This window comes from Phyllosticta capitalensis, assembly GCF_038381095.1.
Source record: "Phyllosticta capitalensis strain CBS 128856 chromosome Unknown BKA78scaffold_4, whole genome shotgun sequence".
Classification (NCBI taxonomy): domain Eukaryota; kingdom Fungi; phylum Ascomycota; class Dothideomycetes; order Botryosphaeriales; family Phyllostictaceae; genus Phyllosticta; species Phyllosticta capitalensis.
Genome location: NW_027117442.1, coordinates 1,972,466 through 1,995,237, shown reverse-complemented (window position 1 = coordinate 1,995,237; position 22,772 = coordinate 1,972,466). Strand labels below are relative to the sequence as shown.

The 22,772-nt window shown below is 56.4% G+C and overlaps 10 protein-coding genes across 10 annotated transcripts; 6 read left to right on the top strand and 4 right to left on the bottom strand.

Moving 5' to 3' along the window:
- Positions 1-578: 578 nt before the first annotated feature.
- On the top strand, positions 579-2,130 carry BKA78DRAFT_249220 (actin family; the record flags this gene model as incomplete). Its single annotated transcript, XM_066884457.1, has 5 exons — positions 579-613; positions 683-705; positions 758-985; positions 1,044-1,090; positions 1,144-2,130. The coding sequence occupies 5 exons, from the start codon at positions 579-581 to the stop codon at positions 2,128-2,130; spliced, it is 1,320 nt and encodes a 439-aa protein (XP_066745656.1).
- Positions 2,131-2,567: 437 nt separating this feature from the next.
- On the top strand, positions 2,568-4,778 carry BKA78DRAFT_294842 (telomere repeat binding factor-domain-containing protein; the record flags this gene model as incomplete). Its single annotated transcript, XM_066886409.1, has 2 exons — positions 2,568-2,589; positions 2,695-4,778. 2 exons carry the CDS (start codon positions 2,568-2,570, stop codon positions 4,776-4,778), a joined length of 2,106 nt encoding a protein of 701 aa, XP_066745655.1.
- Positions 4,779-5,374: 596 nt separating this feature from the next.
- On the top strand, positions 5,375-6,291 carry BKA78DRAFT_294841 (transcription initiation factor TFIID 23-30kDa subunit-domain-containing protein; the record flags this gene model as incomplete). The annotated part of the gene is made up of 2 exons (XM_066886408.1): positions 5,375-5,758; positions 5,863-6,291. The coding sequence occupies 2 exons, from the start codon at positions 5,375-5,377 to the stop codon at positions 6,289-6,291; spliced, it is 813 nt and encodes a 270-aa protein (XP_066745654.1).
- Positions 6,292-6,578: 287 nt separating this feature from the next.
- BKA78DRAFT_352115 (mitochondrial 37S ribosomal protein uS19m) lies at positions 6,579-7,131 on the bottom strand (the record flags this gene model as incomplete). The annotated part of the gene is made up of 4 exons (XM_066891292.1): positions 6,579-6,621; positions 6,721-6,900; positions 6,990-7,005; positions 7,089-7,131. The coding sequence occupies 4 exons, from the start codon at positions 7,129-7,131 to the stop codon at positions 6,579-6,581; spliced, it is 282 nt and encodes a 93-aa protein (XP_066745653.1).
- Positions 7,132-7,414: 283 nt separating this feature from the next.
- On the top strand, positions 7,415-10,012 carry BKA78DRAFT_121030 (Mre11 DNA-binding presumed domain-containing protein). The gene is made up of 2 exons (XM_066882430.1): positions 7,415-7,572; positions 7,644-10,012. The coding sequence occupies exons 1-2, from the start codon at positions 7,518-7,520 to the stop codon at positions 9,926-9,928; spliced, it is 2,340 nt and encodes a 779-aa protein (XP_066745652.1). The 5' UTR covers positions 7,415-7,517; the 3' UTR covers positions 9,929-10,012.
- A 991-nt stretch (positions 10,013-11,003) lies between these two features.
- On the top strand, positions 11,004-14,509 carry BKA78DRAFT_379127 (uncharacterized protein; the record flags this gene model as incomplete). The annotated part of the gene is made up of 2 exons (XM_066892932.1): positions 11,004-11,154; positions 11,533-14,509. 2 exons carry the CDS (start codon positions 11,004-11,006, stop codon positions 14,343-14,345), a joined length of 2,964 nt encoding a protein of 987 aa, XP_066745651.1. The 3' UTR covers positions 14,346-14,509.
- Positions 14,510-16,768: 2,259 nt separating this feature from the next.
- BKA78DRAFT_352112 (DASH complex subunit Dad3-domain-containing protein) lies at positions 16,769-17,257 on the bottom strand (the record flags this gene model as incomplete). Its single annotated transcript, XM_066891291.1, has 2 exons — positions 16,769-16,993; positions 17,114-17,257. 2 exons carry the CDS (start codon positions 17,255-17,257, stop codon positions 16,769-16,771), a joined length of 369 nt encoding a protein of 122 aa, XP_066745650.1.
- A 635-nt stretch (positions 17,258-17,892) lies between these two features.
- BKA78DRAFT_312067 (uncharacterized protein) lies at positions 17,893-18,835 on the bottom strand. The gene has a single exon (XM_066888269.1). It carries the CDS (start codon positions 18,515-18,517, stop codon positions 18,098-18,100), a length of 420 nt encoding a protein of 139 aa, XP_066745649.1. The 5' UTR covers positions 18,518-18,835; the 3' UTR covers positions 17,893-18,097.
- On the bottom strand, positions 18,804-20,875 carry BKA78DRAFT_248959 (kinase-like domain-containing protein; the record flags this gene model as incomplete). Its single annotated transcript, XM_066884436.1, has 4 exons — positions 18,804-19,221; positions 19,275-19,656; positions 19,701-20,000; positions 20,044-20,875. 4 exons carry the CDS (start codon positions 20,873-20,875, stop codon positions 18,804-18,806), a joined length of 1,932 nt encoding a protein of 643 aa, XP_066745648.1.
- Positions 20,844-21,878, top strand: BKA78DRAFT_120958 (uncharacterized protein). The gene has a single exon (XM_066882429.1). It carries the CDS (start codon positions 21,099-21,101, stop codon positions 21,744-21,746), a length of 648 nt encoding a protein of 215 aa, XP_066745647.1. The 5' UTR covers positions 20,844-21,098; the 3' UTR covers positions 21,747-21,878.
- Positions 21,879-22,772: the final 894 nt, after the last annotated feature.

The window sequence follows — 22,772 nt, the reverse complement described above, 5'->3', positions numbered from 1 at the left end:
GTGCGAGAGGAGAAAAAAGGCTGTCGGCGTGGTAGAGCTCCTTCTACCATCATGGCCAGGCAAGAACAACAGGCAGTCGGCCGAACCCACTCAAGGCGACATCCACATGGCCGCTACCAGACGACTATTCGATACTTCCCCGTCTAGAATTACAAGGCAACGACCTACCCGACTCTTTGCTTGGGCTTGGAGATGGTCGACTTGGTGGTCAGCGAAGGTTGTCAAAACTGGTGGCCAGGACCTTGAGTTGCTATGCATTGACAGCTCGACAGCCTCCAGACGCAAGACGATGGTGTTGAATTGTCGACATCAAACAGCAGGCGCCGTGTCAAACATCCCGCTGGCGGACGACTTGGCGCGGCAGCGGAATGACGCTGAGTGCCGGCGGACCCCACTGCAGCCCCAGCGGGGCGCCGCGCGGAGCGAATTAGGCTCCAATTGCCCGCGCGCGTCCAGCTACGACACCACCCCCGATCCATACCGGCTAGGTAGCCACCGTCGCATCCCTCACACCTCAACACTTCAGTCGCTGTCCTCGCCATATTCTCCGGAGTCGTCGTCTACCGCAATCCTCCAACATGGCGGCCCAAACTCCGGCCGTTGTCATGGACAAGTGAGCTCCCCCGAGCCCCCTCGCCCTGGCCCGTCCACTCCATGAGCTAGCTAACCATCGTCTCTCCAGCGGCACGGGATACTCCAAGCTAGGTCATACAATCCAATGCATCTTTCGCCAATATAACAAGCTGATTTCCGCCAGGTTTTGCTGGAAATGACTCCCCGTCTTTCGTCTTCCCCACCGCCATTGCGACCAAAGGTCCGGCCGGAGGTGCAGGAGGCTCCGGCTCTGGCCGTCCTGCTATCGCCAACAAGCCCTCTTTTCTCACTGGAGGTGCTGGTCCTGGCGGCCACTTGTCGATGAAGCGCGGCACCGAGGATCTGGACTTCTTCATTGGCGACGAAGCTCTGGCAGCCTCCTCTGGTCCTGGTGCGACTCCCAAGTCCTAGCTTATACACAGTTGGAGCATGATACTGAGTGCGACCAGGATATGGCATCCACTACCCCATCCGTCACGGACAGATTGAGAACTGGGTACGCCCAAGCTCCCCACTTCGTCCAACGACCAACCTCTAATGCGTCTTCAGGATCACATGGAACGCTTTTGGTCCAACTCAATCTTCAAGTACCTTCGCGTCGAACCAGAGGACCACTACTTCCTCCTCACCGAGCCTCCCCTCAATCCTCCCGAGAACCGCGAGAACACTGCAGAAATCATGTTCGAGTCATTCAACTGCGCTGGTCTTTACATTGCGGTGCAGGCTGTCCTTGCCCTGGCCGCGTCTTGGACGTCTTCCAAGGTGCAGGACAGATCACTTACCGGAACTGTCATTGACTCCGGTGAGGGTGTGACGCACGTCATTCCTGTCGCCGAAGGATATGTCATTGGGTCCAGTATCAAGAGCATTCCTATTGCCGGCCGAGACATTACCTACTTTGTGCAGCAACTGTTGCGTGACAGGGGCGAGCCGGACAGCAGCCTCAAGACTGCAGAAAGGATAAAGGAGGAGTACTGCTATGTGTCCCCGGATATTGTCAAGGAGTTCTCGCGATTCGACAGGGAACCGGAAAGGTTCGCGAAGCACGAAGTCAAGTACCCCAACGGCAGGACGGTCAACGTCGACGTTGGCTACGAGCGCTTCCTCGCCCCGGAAATCTTCTTCAACCCCGAAATATATTCGAGCGACTTCCTCACTCCGCTGCCCAACATCGTTGACACGGTGATTCAGACCAGCCCCATTGACGTAAGGCGGGGTCTCTACAAGAACATTGTGCTTTCTGGAGGATCGACCTTGTACAAGGACTTTGGACGCCGTCTGCAGCGTGACATTCGGCACTTGGTGGATGCGCGTATCAAGGCGTCAGAGGCGAGGAGCGGTGGAGCAAAGAGCGGTGGACTGGATGTGCAAGTCATCACGCACAAGAGGCAAAGGCACGGCCCTTGGTTCGGTGGCAGCCTGCTGGGTCAGACGCCGGAGTTCAGGAGCTACTGTCACACAAAGGCTGAGTATGATGAGATTGGACCCAGCATCGTGCGCAGGTTTGCGCTCCTGGGTGGACCTGGCAGCACGTAGAAGGGTACCAGTGGCTCAAATATTTTTGGTCGGGAAAACTTGTCTTTGGGCCGGTCATCTAGCGAACAGGCAAAATGGGGACCAAGGCGGTAGAGGTTCAGCAGATAGGAAGAAATGCCAACGACGTATCTATAGTTTGGATGGACCCTTGACACGCGGTGTGCTTGGCAGGCCTTAGGGCGCCAGTGCGGCGAGCTGAAGCGGAGGCATTCGGGTTCCACGCTTACGGAAAGTCCACAGGAATGGTTCCTGGTTGTCGCGTGAGGGCCGTTGGAGGAATTTGTCGTGCTGGACGAACAATGTAGAAATCGAGCCTGAGGGTTCGGATGAGGCTGTGTTTGGTCAGCGGCATTTGGGCCGGCGGCGGAGGACCAAAGCTTCTCCCTCGTCACCTACTGAACTCAAGCTACCTAGTCTTAGGGCCAGTACCCTTGAAGATGGTCAGACCGCAGGTTCATGGTATGTCAACCGGCCGCTGCTCGTCCTCCCTCTCTCCCCTCTGCTCGTCTTGCGCGCGCGCCCTCGAGAGCCATGGGTTTTGGTCCCGGTACTGATCGCCCGCAGCGAACGACCCGCCGCAATCGCATCAGCTGCTCGATACAGCAACACCAAGCAATCCTGCGCCCGCCCGCGCCCTCAAGCGCTCTGCCGTACCGCTGGGCACGAGAAAGCGCGTCAGGTCGGACGGCGATCCCGCTGGCGCCGACAGCATTCTTGCCGCCCAGCCCGCTGGACAGACGGTAGCTTCGGCCTTGCTGGACTCGTCGAGCCACCACAATGCACCCTCTCAGCCGGCCGCTTATCCTCCCACTAGCTCCATATCGCTCCATCACCCAGTAGCTGCCGATGCGAACAACGTCTTCGCCATGAATCCTCCAACCTCGGCCGCACAAGACTTTGGTGGATTCGGCGCTTCCTACGGAGGAATCGGATGGTCGCAGATATCCAGCGGTTTTTACGACGGCAATTTGACGGCATCAATCGCGCAACCGCCTTTTCCTGGCCAGTCGCAGACATCCTACGATGATCATTTCGCGGTTCCGCAGCCTCCAGCCTTGACCGAGTCGTATCCTCCACCGCCAAGCGCCGCTGCTCTTGAGGGATTGACCAGCCTCGAGAAGCTCTCTACTCGAATGCTCCGTACCCTCGGCCAACCTTCTTTCCAAGATGTCTTGGATGCTGTCAACAAAGTTGGTTCTCCTCAAGGCAAGGAGTATGCAAGACTCAAAGCACACTTTGATCAACAATTCAAGTCATTGAGTCAGCAAAGACCATTTCTCGACGCAAAGGCCCTGCGCTTGGACACTCCGCCATATCTCGACATTGTGCGCCAGGTCAACACGTCTGCATTCGTCAGCAGTCTTTTTGGTGGCCAAGAAATCCCCCTGCCTACTTTGAACGAATGCTTCCTAGACATCTTTGTTCCTCCCGGCGGAAGCCTGCTAGAATGGCAAGGGAGCCTGTGGTTGGAGCTTAAGACACAGGCCTACGCAGCGGCAATGATGAAAAGAGAAAGACCAGAAGACGTGGCAGATCGACTGCTGCCTTTGGACATTGATGTTGAGCTTCAACATGGAAGACCGGAGCCGAAGCAGCCATCGCCGGTCGAGCAAGACTTTATTGGCAAGGTTGCTCAACGTCGGCAGACTCTTTTGTCCCAGCAGGATCCCATTCAACTCACGAGGAAGTACGATTGGACCAGCTTTCTCAAGGAGCTTAGCGGGGCAACTGCTCATATTCTCAAGACCTTTTCTGGGCCTCCAGGCGCCTCCTTCAATGGTCAATTTCCTCAGACAGGGGGATTTCCTGGTTACTCGCCCATGACAGAGGCTGGGGGGAACAGCTACGATGAGACCATCACAAGGGCAGCTTTGGTCGCACACGCTGCCTTGGCCCCTCAGGCGAAATCTTCGGACGGTCAGCAAAATGCGATTCCCTTCTATCAGGCGTATCCCCACGTTGCACAACAACACACGACGTCTACTCAGCCCGCCAGAACGTCTACTCAGCCCGGCACCGGATCACCTGGAAGTCCAGCTCCCGTTCAGAGTGCCCCCACCCAAGTGTTGTACGACCAAGCACGTGCTGCGTCCAATGTTCGAGCGCCACCAAACTCTCGCAAGGGCGGTGGTCAAAATCAGAGGAGACCCTGGAGCTTGGAAGAGGAACGGGCGCTTATGGATGGGCTCGACCGTGTCAAAGGACCGCACTGGTCTCAAATTCTTGCACTGTACGGTGTAGGCGGGACAGTCTCCGAGATTCTCAAAGAGAGGAACCAGGTGCAACTGAAGGACAAGGCACGCAATCTAAAATTGTTCTTTTTGAAGAGTGGCGTGGAAGTCCCAGTGTATCTGCAAGGGGTTACCGGGGATTTGAAGACGAGAGCGCCTGCACAGGCCGCGAAGCAGGAAGCACTCGCCAAGCAGAGACAGCAAGAGGAACAGGGCAAATTGCAAGAAAGAAGAGCGCAGATGGATGCTGCAGCGGTGCTTGCTGCGGGAGCTGGACGTTGGGCCGTCAACGGTGGCCCAGATCCGTTCGTGCAGCAGAATCCTTACGCGGGTCGGACCGCAGCAGCCATCGACCCATCGCTGAGGATCGCTGAGGACTCTGCCGGGCAGCAGCTTCAGCGAGCAGCAGAGATGTGAGGTATCTAGGATGATGTAATGGCGGCGGTTGCGGTGGAGCGTCATCCCGGAAGAGAAGGAAATCATGATTCATGAATGACGACCTAACACAAGAAAGAGTGCAAGACGGGATCAAGGGATAACGGGCAGTTCGAATTGGGCATTTTGGGAGGTTTCGGCATGGAATGAGCGTAGTTGGGGAACAGCGGCGAGGGGGTCTTTTCCTTTTATTTCCTGGTTTCTTTTCAATCCAGCACCAGCCTGCCTGCGCGCTGCATGGGAGCATGATACCCAGAAACATCAATAGATTATTCTTGGCATTTTGCACGTTGACCATTGATCTGCATGGGTATTAGCTTGTGAGCAAGGTGGAGAGAGAGTCCGGGGTAAACGTGCGTGATTGGCTGAGCTTGGCGGGCAGACGACTCAACCTCTGGTTGGGGGCTTTGGGCGCTGCACATGGCTACCTGAACCACCCAACCTGGCTTCACTCCTGCATACCTAACCGCGCCGTGCAGCCCCACGCGTCAGGTGCCCGCCCTCCCTCAATCCACACTTGGCGAATCAGCCGCGCGACTGTAACAGGCGCGACTATCCGGCGGCAATAAGGAGCAATCATGTCGTCCGACCCGAACGCTACCCAAGCCTCGACCCAGGCCGAGCCGTCATCAAACACCACCTCTTTCAACGACTCCAACACCATCAACGCCTCATCATCTACAATCGCACCACCTCCACAAGTCAAGCAAGAAGAAGTCGACCAGCCGTCCGTTGACGCCGACCCGAGTGCGCCGCAAGACGGCCTTTCGCAACCCGACCCTATGAACCTCGACGGTGCCAACGACATGGATACATCCGGCGGTGCCAATGCCAGCAACGCCGCGCCAGGCGCTCCTGATGGCATGGGCGGTCCACCGCCCGCTACCGAGCTGCGCATACCGACCAAGAAGGATGCGAGCCTCCGCGAGTTCTTGGGCAAGATGGACGACTATGCGCCGATTGTAAGCCGGCACTCCCACTTCCCCAGACACCTTCGTTGTGCTGGGGAGCCATCAGCGCCTCTCCATTATACTGAATCAATTACTGACCCTTGCGCTCTTTGCAGATTCCTGATGCAGTCACGAACTACTACCTCACCCTCGCCGGCCTTCCTCCCCCGCCCCAAACCCCTCCTCAGCTCGCGCGCCTACTCGCCCTTGCGACGCAAAAATTCATCGCAGACATTGCTGCCGATTCCTATCAGTACTCGCGCATCCGCTCCTCCAACACGACATCAAACAACCCCATGGGCGGCCTCGGTGGTGCCGCCGGCTTCGGCATGGCAGGAGCGCCGGGCGCGGCCGCGGGTGGAGCTGCTGGTGGCAAGGACGGTGGTGCGCAAGGCAAGGGCCCCAACTTGGGAGTGCAAAGGCCCGGATATGGTGGTGGAGGACAGGGCGGCAGCCAGGGCCGCACGGTGCTGACGATGGAGGATTTGGGCATGGCTGTCGGCGAGTACGGCGTCAACGTCAAGAGGGGCGAGTTCTATCGCTAGATCCGTTGGGGTTGGGTTGGATGCACACATTTAACGGACGCAATGATGGGTTCATGGGACGGGAGTTGGCACGGGATGGCACGGCTATGGCGTTGGGGAATTACTTTTGAGAGAGCAGGTCAGATGCCTCGAATCAAATCAAAGAGACCGGACATTCGTATTGAGAATGCATGGCTGATCAGCAATACCAACCAATTACGTCTATCAACCTGAATTCTGTGGCGGGATATCTCAAAGATGAATTGATACAAAAACACACGGCTGATCCCCAGCTGATGGCAGGTACTCTATTTGTTCTTCGACATCTTGTACGTAAAGGCCTTTCTTGTTCTGTGACGCCAATCAAATCAGCGATAATGGTCTCTCAACAGTCTTTCCATGTCTTATCAAATCTCCCCTCGCGAAATACCCAGACGTGGAATGACTTACGCCGCGAATTCGCCCAGCTTGTGGCCGACCATATCTTCGGTGATGGAAACGTGCTGGTACGTTCTGCCGTTGTGCACCATGAAATCCACACCAACAAAGTTGGGCAGAATAGTAGCCGAGCGCGCTTGCGTCTTGATGATTTGCTTCTTGTCGCCGGGCTTGACGGCCTTGATGGGGAGGCTGCGACGGAGTTTTGCGTTGGCAAATGTGCGAATGGAGAAGAGAGGCGGCGGAGACGAAGGCAGGTATGTGGTGAGCGTGTGACTTACGGGACGATGTGAGGGCCTAGATGCGGTTATGTCAGTGAGCAGCACATGGTGGGTAGATGATGCTGGAGCAATTGGAGGCTATGTGTCAGGAGAACGTACCTTTCCAGACCGAGCGCGAGAAGAGAGCACGCGTGGGAAACATGGTCGTGGCGGCGATGCAGCGTGGAACTTGTCTGGCCGGCCGTCCTGCTTGGTGTTGCGGCGGAGGTGGTCGTTGGCGGAGGTTTTGCGGCGGCCAGGCCAAGAGAGTGAGTGGTGCAGGGATTCCCGGACTAGCTAGGCAGCACTGAGGTCTCCGCGTCGCGTCGCGTCCGTCTCTCATTTATGGCGGCTTGACTCTGCCTTTTAACCATGCGTCGGCCTGGCTTTCGTGTGCGTTGAATCTGGGATGCTGCGTGCCGCCAGTTTCGTGAATGCGTTTCCTTGAGAGTTGTGTGGACGCTTCTCTCAACTCGATTGCGCTCGACTGGCAGCTCAACACCACGCCCGCCTGGTCTCTGACCTCACTGCACCAACCCGTCCGCCACGATGCCAGCACAAAGCCAGAACCGGCGCGGCCAGGGTCAAACCGCTGATCAATATGGTCCGTCTCGACGAAATCTCTTCTCAATTCTCTCATACTACCCATACTTTGGCTGACTATGAATTCCACAGACCCAGACACGATCCGCATGCTCGTCGCAACCGACAACCATGTGGGCTACAATGAGCGCGATGCCATTCGCGGCGACGACAGCTGGAAATCTTTTCACGAAATAATGACACTGGCCAAAGAACGCGACGTTGACATGGTGTTGCTCGCCGGCGACCTCTTCCACGAAAACAAGCCTTCGCGCAAGAGCATGTACCAAGTGATGCGCAGCCTGCGCATGAACTGTCTCGGCGACAAGCCATGCGAGCTGGAAATGTTGAGCGATGCGTCTGAACACTTTGCCGGGGCCTTCGACCACGTCAACTACGAAGACCCTGATATCAACGTCGCTATTCCAGTCTTTTCAATCCACGGAAACCACGATGATCCCTCTGGCGAAGGTCACCTGGCGGCGCTGGATCTCCTGCAAGTGTCTGGCTTGGTCAACTACTACGGTCGCACACCCGAGTCGGACAATATTCAGGTCAAGCCACTGCTGCTGCAAAAGGGACGCACCAAGCTCGCGCTGTATGGCATGAGCAACGTGCGAGACGAACGTCTTTTCCGTACCTTCAGGGATGGCAACGTCAAGTTCTTCCGCCCTTCAACGCAGCAGGACGAGTGGTTCAATCTGATGAGCGTGCATCAAAACCACCACACACATTCAACCAATCATACCGACTACCTGCCCGAGAACTTCTTGCCCGAGTTCTTGGACTTGGTCATCTGGGGCCACGAGCACGAGTGTCTGATTGATCCCACGCTAAACGCCGAAATGGGATTCCGTGTCATGCAGCCTGGCTCTTCTGTCGCCACGTCCCTCATGCCAGGAGAGGCAGTGCCAAAACACGTGGCTATCCTCAGTATCAAGGGCAAAGAGTTTGAGAGCGAGAACATCAGACTGAAGACGGTGCGGCCCTTTATCATGAAGGAGATCGTCCTGGAAGATGAGCCAGCCATGCAGGACGTCTGGAAGAAGGACAACAATCGCCCGGTCATAACGCGACATTTGATCAGCATCGTCGAGGAGCTCATCGAACAAGCAAAAGAAGAGTGGATCGCATCACAAGGCTCAGACTTGGACGAGGATGAGGAGATGCCGCTGCCCCTTGTTCGTCTGAGAGTCGAGTACTCGGCACCCGATGATGGCAAATTCGATTGTGAGAACCCCCAACGCTTTTCGAATCGCTTCGTTGGTAAAGTAGCGAACATCCAAGATGTTGTGCAATTCTTCCGCGCCAAGAAGAAGGTAACAAGGAGGGACAAGAAGGAGGTCATCATGCCAGACGAGAACGTTCTTGCCCGGCTCACGCTTGACAATGTCAAGGTCGAGAAACTGGTGCGTGAGTTTTTGACGGCCCAAAGTCTGACGATTCTACCGCAAAACAGCTTCGGTGATGCTGTCGCTCAGTTTGTCGACAAGGATGACAAGTTCGCAATGGAAGCGTTCGTCAATGAGTCACTTGCATCTCAAATGAAGCACCTTCTCTCCACAGAAGATGATGAAATGGACGAAGAAGCCATCCAGGAAGCGATGGACAAGTACCGCGCCCAGCTCGAGGAATTGTTTGCTGCAGGCCAAATCAAACCCACCTCCGGCCGCAAGACGAAGCCTAAGCCGGACAATTGGGACAGCGATCTCGATGGCCACTGGGCAGATCAACCTGGTGCGGTGATTCATGACGAAGACACGCCCATGGACGACGACGACTCCCGTCTGGGATCCGTGCCCCCAAAACCAGCGGCCACTCGCGGCAGAGGCAATGGTCGTGGTCGTGGCCGAGGTGGGCGTGGTGCTGCAGCGGCATCATCTCGCGCCACCACAACCGCAGCCAAAAAGGCGCCAGCGAAGGGAGGTCGCGGAAAGAAAGCTCGCAGCCCCACTCCCGAGGACGACGATGAAGAAGAAGAGAACGACGTTATCATGATTTCCGACGGCAATGACGACGACGATGATGATGACGAGTCTGACGCTGAAGATCTCTTTACCCGACCCACGAAGAAGCCTGCTTCGCGCTCAACTGCAGCCTCGAGCAGCAAGAAAGCACCTGCAGCGTCGACACGCACGCGCAAAGCAGCCAGCCCAGCAAAGAAAGCCACTACCACGTCTAGCAGGAGTACGCGCGCTCCGGCATCGTCGTCAAAGCGACAGACGCAGTTGAATTTCTCGCAACCTGAGAGCTTGGTCGGCACTCAGAGAGGCAGAGGCGCTAGCAGCAGGAATGTCGTGGATGATGATATTGTAGACGATGACGAAGATGATGCCTTTGAACCGGCGGCGCCTTCAAGAGGCGGTAGGAGGAGGTGAAGCAGGTCCAGGTGGATATCAGGGTTTGTATGTGCATGGTTATGGCGTTGCTCGGATCGAGGGAAACACCACAAGGGAGCATCTTTTTCCTAGGGAACTATTTGCTGGACCGGCGAATCATCGGTGCATTAGAAGGCTGGAAGCATTAGGCTGGGGCAGACTAATTGCATGATTTGCTCACAGGTGCATGCGCTCTTAGATGTAGCATCTCAGGACTTCGCATCTGAAGGCACTTCACATTCTCAGTACGATTTCTCCTTCTTTGTCAATCCCGCGATTCGGAAGCTGTTAATCCACGTTTGCTGTTGCAAACTGAAAGAGATTGTGCCTCGTGGCACTGTGGTTGGTTCTTCCCTTTGTTTCCTTCATTGTTCGCCGTCGGCGAGAGTCACCTTCTCCTCACAAGCGTGCCTGTTTGCTGCCATCGGCGAGGTACCTCTTGATGTATTTGGCAAGGATCTCGCTTCCAGCTTCCAACGCGGCTATGGCTCGATCCGCGGTGCCGCAATTCCCACATCTGGAATGAGCAGGCGGATGATACTCGTGGCTTCCATCCGCGTCAACGATTCCCCGCATACATGCGGCCCCTTGGGCTTCTCCCAAGTCATGGCTTCCCCTTCCGCCTCTTGCAAGATCGATCTATGCCGTCATCCATGCCAACTGCCGTTGGCTTGTTCAGAAGGAGCCGACCTGGACCAGAGGTCTATCTTTCATATCCCTGTCTCTTTGCTTCGTCTCTCTTCCAACCCCATTGCAATCATCGCTCGCATCACTCCCCACCCACACTCTCTTGGCTCGCCGTCGACACTGTTCTGTACGACTCGCTGTCCACTCATTCATCCGGCACGCTTGTTGCACGATTGGATAACCCCGCCAGCTCTTCTTCTTCTTGTACAGCGTCGTTTGAGCCCCTTGCCGGCACTTGTGAATACCATTGTCCGCTTTGCAAAGGAGAAAGGTATGGGATGGCCTGTACTGGCATGGATGCCACAAGAAGAGCTGACCATGGGATGGGAAGCGCACCTCTTGTATCCGAACACCACGGCCATCCCCGTTCTCCTGAGGCCTCGACACCATGGGCACCCAGAACGACCCCCCTCCCAGGGACGGCGATACTTCGAGGACGTCGGTCCGGTCCAAGGTTGCTGAGCTTCTTGCGCTGCGAGATTCCATTTCCGAGTCGGCGGTGTCGTTGGACAAGTTTGCAAACGAGGACGCTGTGAGAGGTTAGTCCTGATATTTCCTTTGAGTGCTCGTCGCCCACCACCTCTCGGCGCACCGCGACACCACGATTACGCGGACTGCGCGGCGACTGAGCGTGCTGGATATCTTTCTCTCCCACTTCTCTTCCTCCTCCGAAACTTTTCATCAACTTTTTGACGTTGCATTGTTGAGCGTCATCATGCCTGTACCCAACATCACGCCGAACTCGAAGACGCCTGGCTCGGCCAGCGCGAGTATGAAGGCGCGCGGTACCTGCCCGCCACGCTTGGGCGGTCGCCTGGGCGCGTTTTCTGACGCCTTCACAACACCCACCCGCCTCCCTCTACATCTCTCCCGACACCTTCCTCTGAGCCCATTGGCGAGTCTGACCAAATCATCAGAACACGTCTTGCGCCCAGCTCTTTCTTCATCTCAGATGGTCCTCAGACCCTCTGCTTCCGTCCCAGCTTTCAGCAAACCTCTCAAAAGCTCCAGTGCTCTCGGTGGAAGCAACACCGCGCTCAATCAGACACGCAACGCTTCTGAAGTGGCGATCATGTCTTCCATGTCGTCGATGTCGTCTCGCTCCGGTAACCAGAAAAAGCCCTCCCCCAGTCCGTCCATCAAGCGCAACAAAGTGGAGCGCCTCATCAAAGAACATGGCTCACCTCCCGGTATTCGTGTCACAGCAGGAGGTCGCATTGTCCCTTCAGACTTGCGCCTGGGAAGTCCCTCGTTCCCAATTGACGACGGACCTGCCAACGGGTTCAGTCGCGGCAGTGGCAGGATCGATCGCGCTCCGTTCGACATGGGTCGCTCCAGCAGCTCTTTGCACTCGATGAACTCGATGCACGTCAACCACCCAGCTGCCAGTGTAGGATACACCCCGTACGGCTTCCAGCCTTCGGCTGCTCTCTTGCAGTACTACGGCTACCCGGGAACTGTCCCCTACGCGTGGACTCCGACGCAGCCCAGAGCCCACGCTGCAGCTCCAGAGGTCCCGCAGACCCATCCAGCTTCACTTACGGATCTTAAGAAGGCGCTTGAGAAGATCCTGCATGAACAACGTGAGTTGGAGCGCGAAATGGTCATCCAAGAGAACGCCATCTCGGCCGAAGAGCGCACGCAAATGGTTGCGGACAAGATTCGCATGATCACCGAAGCCGATAGGATTCGCAAGGAAATCAAGCGCCTCGAGGGCGACGACAAGAACGCGCCGACCTCTGCTTCTTCTTCTGAGTCCTCTCTTTCGGACTCCAAGAAGCAGCCCAAGCCGACCGGCGTCCAGAAGCCTTCCGAATTTGTGAACCCTTCCGCCGGTATTGCAGTGTCGCAGCACAACCCGTTCCTTTACTCAACTCCTCCTCCTCACGGCTACATGTACCCTCACCCTCAGCCTTCGGTGCTCCCGCAGTTCATGGGCATGGCTCCCGGCTTTGCAGCCTATCCGAATCCGAACCAGGGCTTCAACGGCCCTGACGCCAATGCTTTCACCTCTACGGATTCCTTGCCCAACCCGGAGGTCAACAAGACGGCCAATGGTCACAACAAGCCTCCGCAGAAGGCCTCTGGTCACACTGCTCGCAAGTCCCACGCTTTGGAGATCAAGGATCCTCGCAGCCTTCCTGACCTTGGCAAAAACAGGCGCTCCGCCTTGGACCCCACCAGCCCGGCTTACACTCCCCAGAAGCAGGACAGGTTTGACGACCGCAATGGCGAATCTTCTCCGACTACCTCTCCTCAGCGCGCCACTCAGCTTGCTTCCAACCTTCCATGGCTCTCCGACAAGAAGACAGATGGCCCGAGCCCCATGCGTTCCGCGACATCTTCTGCCCACCGCCCGAGTGCGTCGAGCATCAACACTGCCGACTTCTTCCCCCACAACCCGCATGAGCACTCGTCTGGCAGCTATGTCAACCGCAAGACTGAGCCTGTTACCCCGGAGAAGTCCAGGTGGAACCACGGTCAGTGGAACTCTGACTTCCTTAGCCCGGACCCTGTTCAGGCTCTCAAGGCGCCTCAAGTCTCCCCTGTCAATGGCGTCACGGCTGATATGAACGCTCTTACTCTGCACCGCGGTCCTGAAGCTTTGACTGAGAATGGCCGTCTCCACGCGCCCCGCAACGTGTCCAAGGAGCACAGCGACAAGGCCTCCATCTACACCAGGCGCTCGTCCCGCAAGCATCTCAAGGAGTCAAAGACGCCTGCAGTTTCGACCAGTGGTACTCTTGACTACAGCAACAAGTCGACTGGCTTCCTGATGGGCTTCTCTGCCGGCTTGACTGGCCAGGCCGTGATGGGCACCGAGGACCTTGAGTTCATGCAAGGCTGGGCCCAGGGTCTTGTTCAGGCCAAGAGGGCTCGGTCTCAGGACGGTTCAAACACCGAGGCCAGTGACTCTTCTGTGGAGGAGGATGACTTCCAGTCTCCGACCCGTTCGCCTGTTGCGCTCCAGCACAAAGCCGAGACGTCCAGCCGTCAAGTTTCGACGGCCACGATCAAGCCGGCGCCTGGCCCCATCCAGCGCCCTGTGCCTGGAGTCTTCGACTCTTTCACCAGCGACAGGAGCATCATCTCCGACATGGGCCTCAACCCTCCGACCCCTAACAAGCTCAAGGCGATGAGTGGCCAGAGTGCCGCAGCTGACGCCGCGATTCGCGAAAATATTGACACCATCTTGAACAACACGCCCATCAAGAAGATTTCGGGCAACGAGGCCGAGCCGCAGAAGGGCGACAAGTCGGAGCACTCCCCTTCGAAGTTGACTCGCGTCTTTTCTGGTTCTCAGCACTCTCAGCAAAAGGGCCAGCGCTTCTCTCTGAACTGCCTGGGCGATCAGCGCAGCCAGAACCGCAACATGCGCCTCTCTTACGATGGTCAGTATGACGATGATATGGCTGAGCTCGAGGGTGCTTTTCCGACCCCTCAGAGTCCCAAGGGCGAGTCCGCCACGCGTGGTACTCCCAGCAAGTTCTTCACCGGCCCGAGCGAGACCGCTGGCACTCCCAACGCCGGCTCTCCCAAGAGGTCCAAGCTTTCTCCTTCCAAGGACAAGCCAAAGAACCTCAAGCCCGAGATGGAGGATCCTAGCACCATGAACCCGGCGGCCAAGAAGAATTGGAAGGAGGGCTGGAGGAAGAAGTTCTCCCACATCAAGGCTAACGAGGAGGAGGAGGTCGCCAACTACCGCGCCCAGAACCCTCTGAATGGCTAATCTTGCTCTTCACTTGGCTTTTGTTGTTGGCGGGCGTCCATTGGCACACGCAACAACGGGCAACCGACTGATTGTCACATTGGTACGACTTGGCGTTGCTCTACGCTACGGATTAAGGCAACTTTGAAGCGTTAGCGGAGCAGGCCATTCAGCACCTGGCATCCAACTTGGCAAAAGCTTTCACCGCGTTGCCTCTTTATCGATGTTGGTCGTCTTCCGACAAAGGCGGTCGTACGGCCTGTCAGACTACTATTGCGCATCCCATTTCCGGAATTCCCTTTGCTTTCGACTACACTTCAATTCCCCAATACCCAGTTCTTCCCGTCCGGTCTAGCATTCTGCATTTTCCTTTTCGGCACTCCGTCACACGGCTTTACTCTGGAAACATGCGTCACTTGTCGTCGTAATGGTTGGTGCGGTTGGCGGACGACATTACGGGCGCACAGTTCAGTCTCTTCTCGACAGTCTGGATTGCCCGCTCATCGGACGCGCTTGTTTCTACTTTTCGACAATTCTCAGAGTTCTCTTCTCAACGGATCAACCGGCCTGCTATCTGCCGGTTCAATGTGGGTCGAGATCTCGGGCTCGTTTTCGACTGGGTTCGCGACTGCTTTGCCTACTCGGATTCGTTGGGGAGCTTTTTTTCGTTGCCCTTTTTCCCCTTTTTTCCTTTTTTCACCTTTTCTCTGGCGATTAGCCTTCTGTACCATACTGTTAATCGTGGGCATCTTGCTGGATAGGAGCGACTGGCAATGATGAAAGCAGAAAGAACTTTTACAAAAGCACAAAAATAAGCCAGGTGGTCATGGCAAGGAACAAGGTTTACCCCCTAAGTAGCTTGCGCTTTTATCGACTGAGGATAGTTGGTGGGCATCTTAGGATAGAAAATTCACGAAAAAAAAACTTGTAAAAACTTTTGACGTGCCAGTGGATGTGCGTGAGTGAGTGCAAGTCTTGAAGGAGCGGGTGTTGGGGCGCATTTGTTGCCTCGTTTTCGAGCACCTTGGCACGTGATGAGATGAGATGATTGCTTGGATGGCTGCGCGTATCCCATGTCTCTGCATGCGTCTTGGGATGCTTTCTCTCGATGTTGGATTCTTTTCGACATGTTGCTGTCGAATGCATTCGGAAACGGCTCTTGAAGACACCACCATCCGCGTGTGGGACATTCTAGGGTAGGCCGGGAGACGGCTTGGTCTTACTTGTGTGTGTGTGTGTTTGTGTTGGAGGAATACTGGCAGGGCGGCTGAGAGCATGCATGGGCAAGGAGTGGAGATTCGGGTGACAGGTCGAGGGCTTGGGGATTTTCGGGACGAGGATGGGGAGACAGACGATTGGGACGGTGGAGATTTTGCCGGAGGGCGGGTAGGAGGGGCAGACGGGAAGATGGGAGTGGGCAGAGGAAGAGGAGCAAAAAGAAGAAGAAGAGAGAGAGAAAGAGAGCAAGAGAAGGTGGCAAAGGACATGGACGTCTTGGAGCGGTAGGATTGCTGGGAAGGCTGCCTCTTCTCTGCAATATGGTTTGCCATCGTGTCTTTGAGGCATCAGTGGTTATTTCATGTCCTGTCTGACCTATCTGCATATTCAATGCCAAGTACCTAAGTAGTATAGGCTGGCTCCACCACCACGGCGGCTTCTCCCTTTCGCCCATTAGCCAGTCTGGATGCTCTCCCGTTGCCGTCGTCGTCCCATGCGCCTTTTCTCGCTTGCTTGCATGCTTGTGAATCGGATCAAATGACGGCTGCGTGGTGCTCCCTCCGCGACGATTGCTAGCGCGCCTAGCGCGCAAAGTAGACGGACCGTCCAGTCGATGCTGGGGCAGTGATGATGACTGTGCCATGGATGATTCGACAGGACAAAATGGATGGATGGCTGACAGTCGGCGGACTGTAAAGATGCGGCCATGCATCACCTCCCATATAGACCGAAGAAGTGGTGTGGCGGGCAAGAGGCCAGCCGTTCTGTGGGTTGGATGGATTGGAACGAGTTCGTCCTACTCGTGACTCCGTCGTCGTTTCTGGAAAGACCTTTGTGTGTTGAGCGTTTCCTCTTGGTCCTCCTGTTCCGTCCTTTCGATGCTGGCTTGAAGCTGGTGCGGGTGGAGGCATAAAGATGGATCTATGGGCATGTGTGGGTGGAGTAGCAAACCGGGAGGCAGCGAGATGCGTATGCAGCATGGCGGAGAATGCGCGAGCCTAGAGCAACCGGCAAAGAGCGCGGTTGGTCTTCGAGGGCCGTCTGCAGGGAGGCCTGAAGCGCGCAGAGAAGGGTAGTCGTAGAGCGTTGGCCTTGAGGGATCGAGTCGAGTCGCATCAAGCCGAATCGGAGAGGACGAGAATCGACGTTGCTCAGCCTCCTCCCATCCCATGCCTCTCCGTCCGAGCCCTTCGGACTCTCTCGGGCAATCGAAGAACAACATCCTCTTAGTCCTCCTCAACCCCTCCATCACCATGACTACCAGCATCAGCACCCTGCCCCTGCTCGCCTCCCTCTTCGCCCTCCCCAAATATCTGCTGCTGCAACACAATGCTGTACACGCTCGCCTTGAGCAGCGTGTACACCAGACTGGTCTTGCGCTCCAGCCCGCGCAGCGCGTCGAGGATCTCGGCGGACGGCGTTTCGGCGAGGGTGGAGAGGAGCGAGGATAGCTGGTTGGTGGGTCAGCATGTACTCGTGATGTGCGGGTTTGGATACGGGATAAGAAGAAGATTGTTTGGAAGGGGAGGATGGTTAGGTAGTAATATGCCGAGAAGAGGCAAAGGGCATACATCATTCAAATTCCCCAACAACCGTGCGTACTCATCCAGCACCTCCTGCTCGAGGGGCGACAGTGTCTCAGCGCCCGCAGTTGCATTGCCCTCGCCCACGTTGCGGCCGACGACGCCTTCGCCCGACGGAGAGAGATCGGACATGGTGTTTTGCTTGCTCCGGGCAGATTGGTATGTTGGTTGGTCTGCACAACTTCTTTTTCTTCCCCCCTTATGTCGCTGTGATAAGGTTCCCTTCCCTTTTCCTTCCCGTCCGTCGGCTCAAGGATTCGTGGGTTCTGGCCGTGTCGTGTCGCACCGTCCGCTTCGACGCGAGTGCACCAGGCGCGGGTGTCGTGAGGTTGGGCAGACAGCAGGCGGGTAGGCACGGTAAGCAGGTAGGAATACGCGCGCGGGGGGGGGTGGGGGGGGGGGGTGGGGACAATCGTTTTCGCAGAGAGGACGCGTCCGCAGTAGGTAGGTAGGTATCGCGAGGAAAAGAATCGCGCCCGTCAAATATCGCAGAGCCGAAGTAGTCGCTCAAGTAGTCCGGAGCAAGCGTGCTCAGTCGATTGTGCGTCCATCAATTCGTGCCGGTCCGTCTTTCGTACTGCAACAAATGTACAAAGGCACGTACAGTCCGCTATCGGGTCGATGTGAAGTTGTTGTTCGTCGCGGGGCGCATGTGGCGGTGCGACAGCAAATTGTGGCTTCGGTAAGGTTGTGGCGGCCGTCCATGGCATCATCGTGGCTGGCTGCTGGTCCCCGTCCAGTCTGCACCTCAATTCCTTGCGTAACTCGGTGTGCAGAATGGCTGCCTCCCGTCGAAGCGGGCAGCCGTCCGTTGATATACTTTCTTTTCTTTGCATGTTCGATGCATGGCCGTTGATACTGGCTGTGACACATAGCTTTTTCATTCATATGTGGCTTTGCTGACCACGATTATCATCGGACTCCGAGCATAGACACCACGCAGCATAAATAAGTCGTGTTCTCTTTTTTTCCCTATCCCACCACACAAGCACTAGCTGTAGCTGTAATGGAGACTAAAGCTATGAGTATGTATGGCAAAAACAACAGCAAAGAGACGGACGGCTGAAAATGGAAATACGTATAAAACCCGCAAAAACTCTTGACACACAGGCAGTTGGAGCAATTCAGCATTTGACAACAATCAATCAGTAAACCATCCCATCCTATTTCCCATCCGTCAATCCGCCCGCCCATCAATCCCGCAACCTGCACTCCCACACCACTAACCCCTTGAAAGACAGCAAACAGAAAAAAGATAACCCCCCAACTTCCCAAGCCCAATGATTGGAGTAAAAGAGACAAAAAGTAGTAATGGACACGAGAGAGCTGCGTGCTGCCGCAGAGCCCCACAAAGCACGCACGCACGCACGCATTTGGATTCGATTCACACATCAAAGAAAGAAGAACAACAATCCACCTCCGGCCGTTGCCTCGCTCGCCTCACGCCGCTGACCTCTTGGCCTGCCTCTGTCCTGCCCTGCTTATTCCAGCTTTTGATCTTCAGGCATCGCTTCTTCTTGTCGATTCCATGCCCCATAGTTGGGCAGCGGCCCGGCGTACTGCTCGCCCATGGGCGCCGGCTCCAACTGAAATGTTAGTTGGCCCCAGACTGGTTTTTCCTTCGCCAAAATAACAATCTTCTCATGCTCCAATTCTTTTCCCCCGTACAATGTGGATACTACCTCTCCTGGCCGCCGTTTGCCTGCTGCTGCTGCTGCTGCTGCTGCTGCTGCTGCTGTTGCTGCTGCTGATGGTGGGATTCGTCGCCATCATGATGCAGCGTGACGCTGTTGAACTCTTCAAACGGATCCACGACAGGCTCTGAACCGGGCGTTGCTAATCCGCTGTCAAGCGGCACGCCCTTGACCTTGGCGGCGCTAATGTCGATCGAGTGCGACTCTTTGACGTTGCGGAAGTTGATTGTGTCGATGCCGCGCCCTTGGTGCGGGATGATTGGCGGCTTCATGTGCCGCAGCAGCGCCCATTGCGTTGTGCGGAAGAATGGGTGTCCCTTGACGTCCGACGCACCGGCGCGCGAGCCCAAGCGCCGCATCTCATCTTTGATGAGAAGCTTGCGGATGAGCGATTTGCAAAGGCTGTGGGAGGTTGGTCAGCGAGGCTGGGTAGTGGTTGGTGCCAAGGAACTTACTTGGAAACTTGCGGGGCACCAGAACCCTCGGGGAACGGCACCTCGTCCCTGAGGATGTTGGCAAACGTCGCATTACGATTCTTGCCCTTGAACGGAGTGGTGCCGTAAAGCATCTCGTAAACGAGAATACCAAGCGTCCACCAATCCACGGCGCTGGTGTGCCCACATCCCTTGATTACCTCTGGCGCAATGTACTCCTCCGTACCGACAAAAGAATTGGTGCGGAAGTTTGCAATGCACGATTTGGTGTCAATGGTAGGTAGGTTACTTGACGAAGATCCCTTGTTTCCGAGAATCATGGTCGGCCTTCCGCCAGGGTCGGATTGCTTCGACAGGTCAAAGTCTGACAGCATAATGTGGCCGGACTGATGGAGGAGAATGTCTAGAAAGTCAGAAACAGCTCCGCGGGCTGGACTTGGCACTCACTTTCTGGCTTCAGATCGCGGTAGATGAAGCCCATGAGATGCAGGTATTCGAGCGCAGCCGTGACTTCTGCGGCATAGAACCGCGCAGCGTCCTCGTCGACGCACTTGTTTGGACGAGTCTGCAATGCGCGAAAGAATTCGCCGCCACTGCAATACTCCATACAAAGGTAAAGATGGTCTTCAGACTGGAAAGAGTGGTACAAGGTGACGATAAAGGGATGGTTGCTTGTGGCCAAAATTTCTTGCTCGGCGAGCGCACGCTTAATCTTGTTTCGCTTGATCATTTCCTTCTTGCTCAACACTGCGACTGTCAGCAAAGTTTGGAAAACGGATGGTGGACCCACCTTTCATGGCATATAACCGGTTCGACTTTTTCTCTCGCACCAAATAGACTTTGCCCACGTCGCCCTTTCCAATCAACTTGATCTTGTCAAAGCTTCCCGGACCGACCTCGACATTTCGCACTTTTATCGAATTCGAGCTGTAGGTTCTCCTAAACGCTACGCTGTTGCGAATCTGCCCCGCAGACGGGATGCCGCCGTCCGCTGAAGGAACGCCGAGGTGAGAGCTATCGCTTAATGTCTCGACCATGGACAATGTGGAGCTGTTGGCGTGCTGGACGAGTGGCTCCTTGCCCAGCTCAGCCGTCTGAGGTCGAGAGCCATCGCCGCTCTTGAACATGCCCTGGGCGTTCGGCGCCGAAGCGACGCGGCGCAGCTTGCGCGCGAGTTCCTCCTTGCCCGCCGTTGTCGCCTTGTCACCAGTGTTGTCCACATCCTCGACTTTGGTCGTGGGCATGGGCGGCGTATCTGGTGGCGAAGGCGGCACGCTTCCATCGTTGTGATGTCTGATGGCCGGCGGGCCCTGGTGGATGAAATAGGGATTGGCATGAGCCGTGGGACTCATGCCCTCATCGAGCGGATTGCCCTCGCTGGCGACAGTCGTACTACGGTTGCGGCCAATGTGAGGCAGGAATCTTGACTGTCGAAAGGTGGAGCGATTGTCTTTTGACGAACCGCCGTCGCCAGAGTGTTTGCTGTTGTCGAGGCTGTCCTTGCTCCCCGTGTTGATGCGGAAGAAGTTTTTGATCTTTTGCGAGACCTGGCTGTTGGAGCCATTGACCTGCTTGTTTGTGGAAATGGGGACGCCGGTAAAGGCGCGCTTCTCGCTGCCCATGTGGGCAGTCGAGTGGCCCGACGAGGAGCTAAAGAGCTGCGTCATGGGGCTGGCGAGGGACGGGCCGAGGAGTGGAGGCGGCAAAGAGCGGGCTCTTCAGAGAGAGCAAAAGTCGGAAGACAAATGGTGTCTTGATCAGCGAGCCGGAGGCGGAGAAGAGGCAAGCTCACAGAGCCATGTCTCTGGCTAAAGCAAGGTGGTGGTGGAAGAGACACCGGGAGTGATGGGGGGCTCTGCAGGGGCTCTCTTTGGGTGGAAACAAGGAGAGACTGGAGTGACTGTGGAGGAGCAGTGTGGAGTAGTCGTGGTGGTGAAGGAGAGGGAGTGCGGGAGGGTAGAGGATGGAGTTGGTTGGAATGCGGTAGGCGTCGCGGCAGTGGCCGTGGGTAGGGTATGCGATCGGCCTAAGGTGGGGATAAGGACCAGGCCTTGGCGCGGCTGCCACAAGCGCAAGCAAGAAGTACCACCTAGGGAATTATTCACGTCGTCTGCAGCAAGGCGAGAGAAGGATTGGCAGTATGTACATGTAGGTCCCGTACAACGCATTTTCTCATCACTCATCCCCCAAAACCACACCTCACCATGTACACGCACAGACAGCGTGTTCCATCTCCAGTTTCCGGCGTCCGATGGCTCCCCGTCGCCGTCGCCGCCGCGTCTCGTCTGCTGCGGAAATAGGCCCGACAAAATCCGGCCCAGACGTCGGAGACTGGAGAGGGACATGGTCTCTGCAAACAAAACAGAAACAACTACATGGCTCTATAGCTGCACCCTATTACTACATGTACATGTATCCCTCGGGCTGGCTCGCTGGCTGACCGGCCCGTCGTCACTAGTACATGTAGGTACCTGTACCCCTCCACCCTTCTAACCACCATGTCGCCATCAAGCCCAATCCAAGCCCCAGCCTCCGCCCCCCAGCCCCAGGAGAAGCACGCAAGCGACCCCGTTTGCGGCCACGACCAGAGCCGTCCACCGGCAGAATCGCCCCCTGGCAATTGGCGACTGGCGAGTGCCCTCCGCCGGCGAATTATCCGCAACGTCAGTCAGGTCACTGAGCTGCTGGCCTTGAAAATACCTCTCCAAAAGACCAATGCGCCTCTTCTCAAACTAGTCCCCACCACCCTGACGCTAGCTACTTCACCTCACATCTGCACCTCTCCCACCTCACCAGCACCAGACCATAGCACAGCACATCCCGCACAAACATGCGCAGCCGACAGACTCGGCCACCCCGGCGCAAAGGGCACTGCGCCGGACCGGCACAGACTGAGCGGCGCCGCCGCGCGCGACATGTGAGGCTGTCAAGGGGAGGCTGTGCAAACGAAGCGACATGGACACTTTGACAAAGCAGCCGGCTGGTCACCTGGAAGGGGGAAAGCCGTGTGCTGCCAAATCCAGCAGAGAGCGAGACAGCTCCGATCCAATCCATCATCTCCCTCTTTACCCTGCATCTTTTGGGTAGACCGTGCACCGCTCTCTGCTTTGGTGAGAAGAGGCGCTGCGGCTCCTCCGACGGACGACGGCACCGTTTCATCACCCGCTGGCTGGCCTGCGCATCCAATGCTCCAACCGGAAGCCGGGCAGGCGACCTCAACTTGCCGGTGGCGCCCACTCGACGATTATTTCTCGCAGGCTGCTGATTAATGCCATTGCAGACTGTAGATTAATCATGACGACGGCGACGTTGGAAGGCGACGGCAGCTTCTCGTTTTGGCATCGCGACTGATTGCGACGCGACGACATGCTCACCTCACCTCATTCTGCCTGACAGTTGACCTCGACTCGGCTTAGTTGTTTTGGGCATCTCGTCGCCGCCGCCGCCGGCCATCCGGTGAGCCAGCCGTCTGTCATGGCAGTCCGTCGTCCGTCGTTTGCCCATTCAGCGGGTGGGTTG

Excerpts from the sequence above, each read along its gene's own strand:
- BKA78DRAFT_312067 (XM_066888269.1), bottom strand. The coding sequence starts at position 18,517 with ATGTGTGAATCGAATCCAAATGCGTGCGTGCGTGCGTGCTTTGTGGGG.
- BKA78DRAFT_121030 (XM_066882430.1), top strand. The coding sequence starts at position 7,518 with ATGCCAGCACAAAGCCAGAACCGGCGCGGCCAGGGTCAAACCGCTGAT. Across the intron at positions 7,573-7,643 it reads TCAAACCGCTGATCAATATG|ACCCAGACACGATCCGCATG; the intron begins GTCCGTCTCGAC and ends TGAATTCCACAG.
- BKA78DRAFT_120958 (XM_066882429.1), top strand. The coding sequence starts at position 21,099 with ATGGGGGGCTCTGCAGGGGCTCTCTTTGGGTGGAAACAAGGAGAGACT.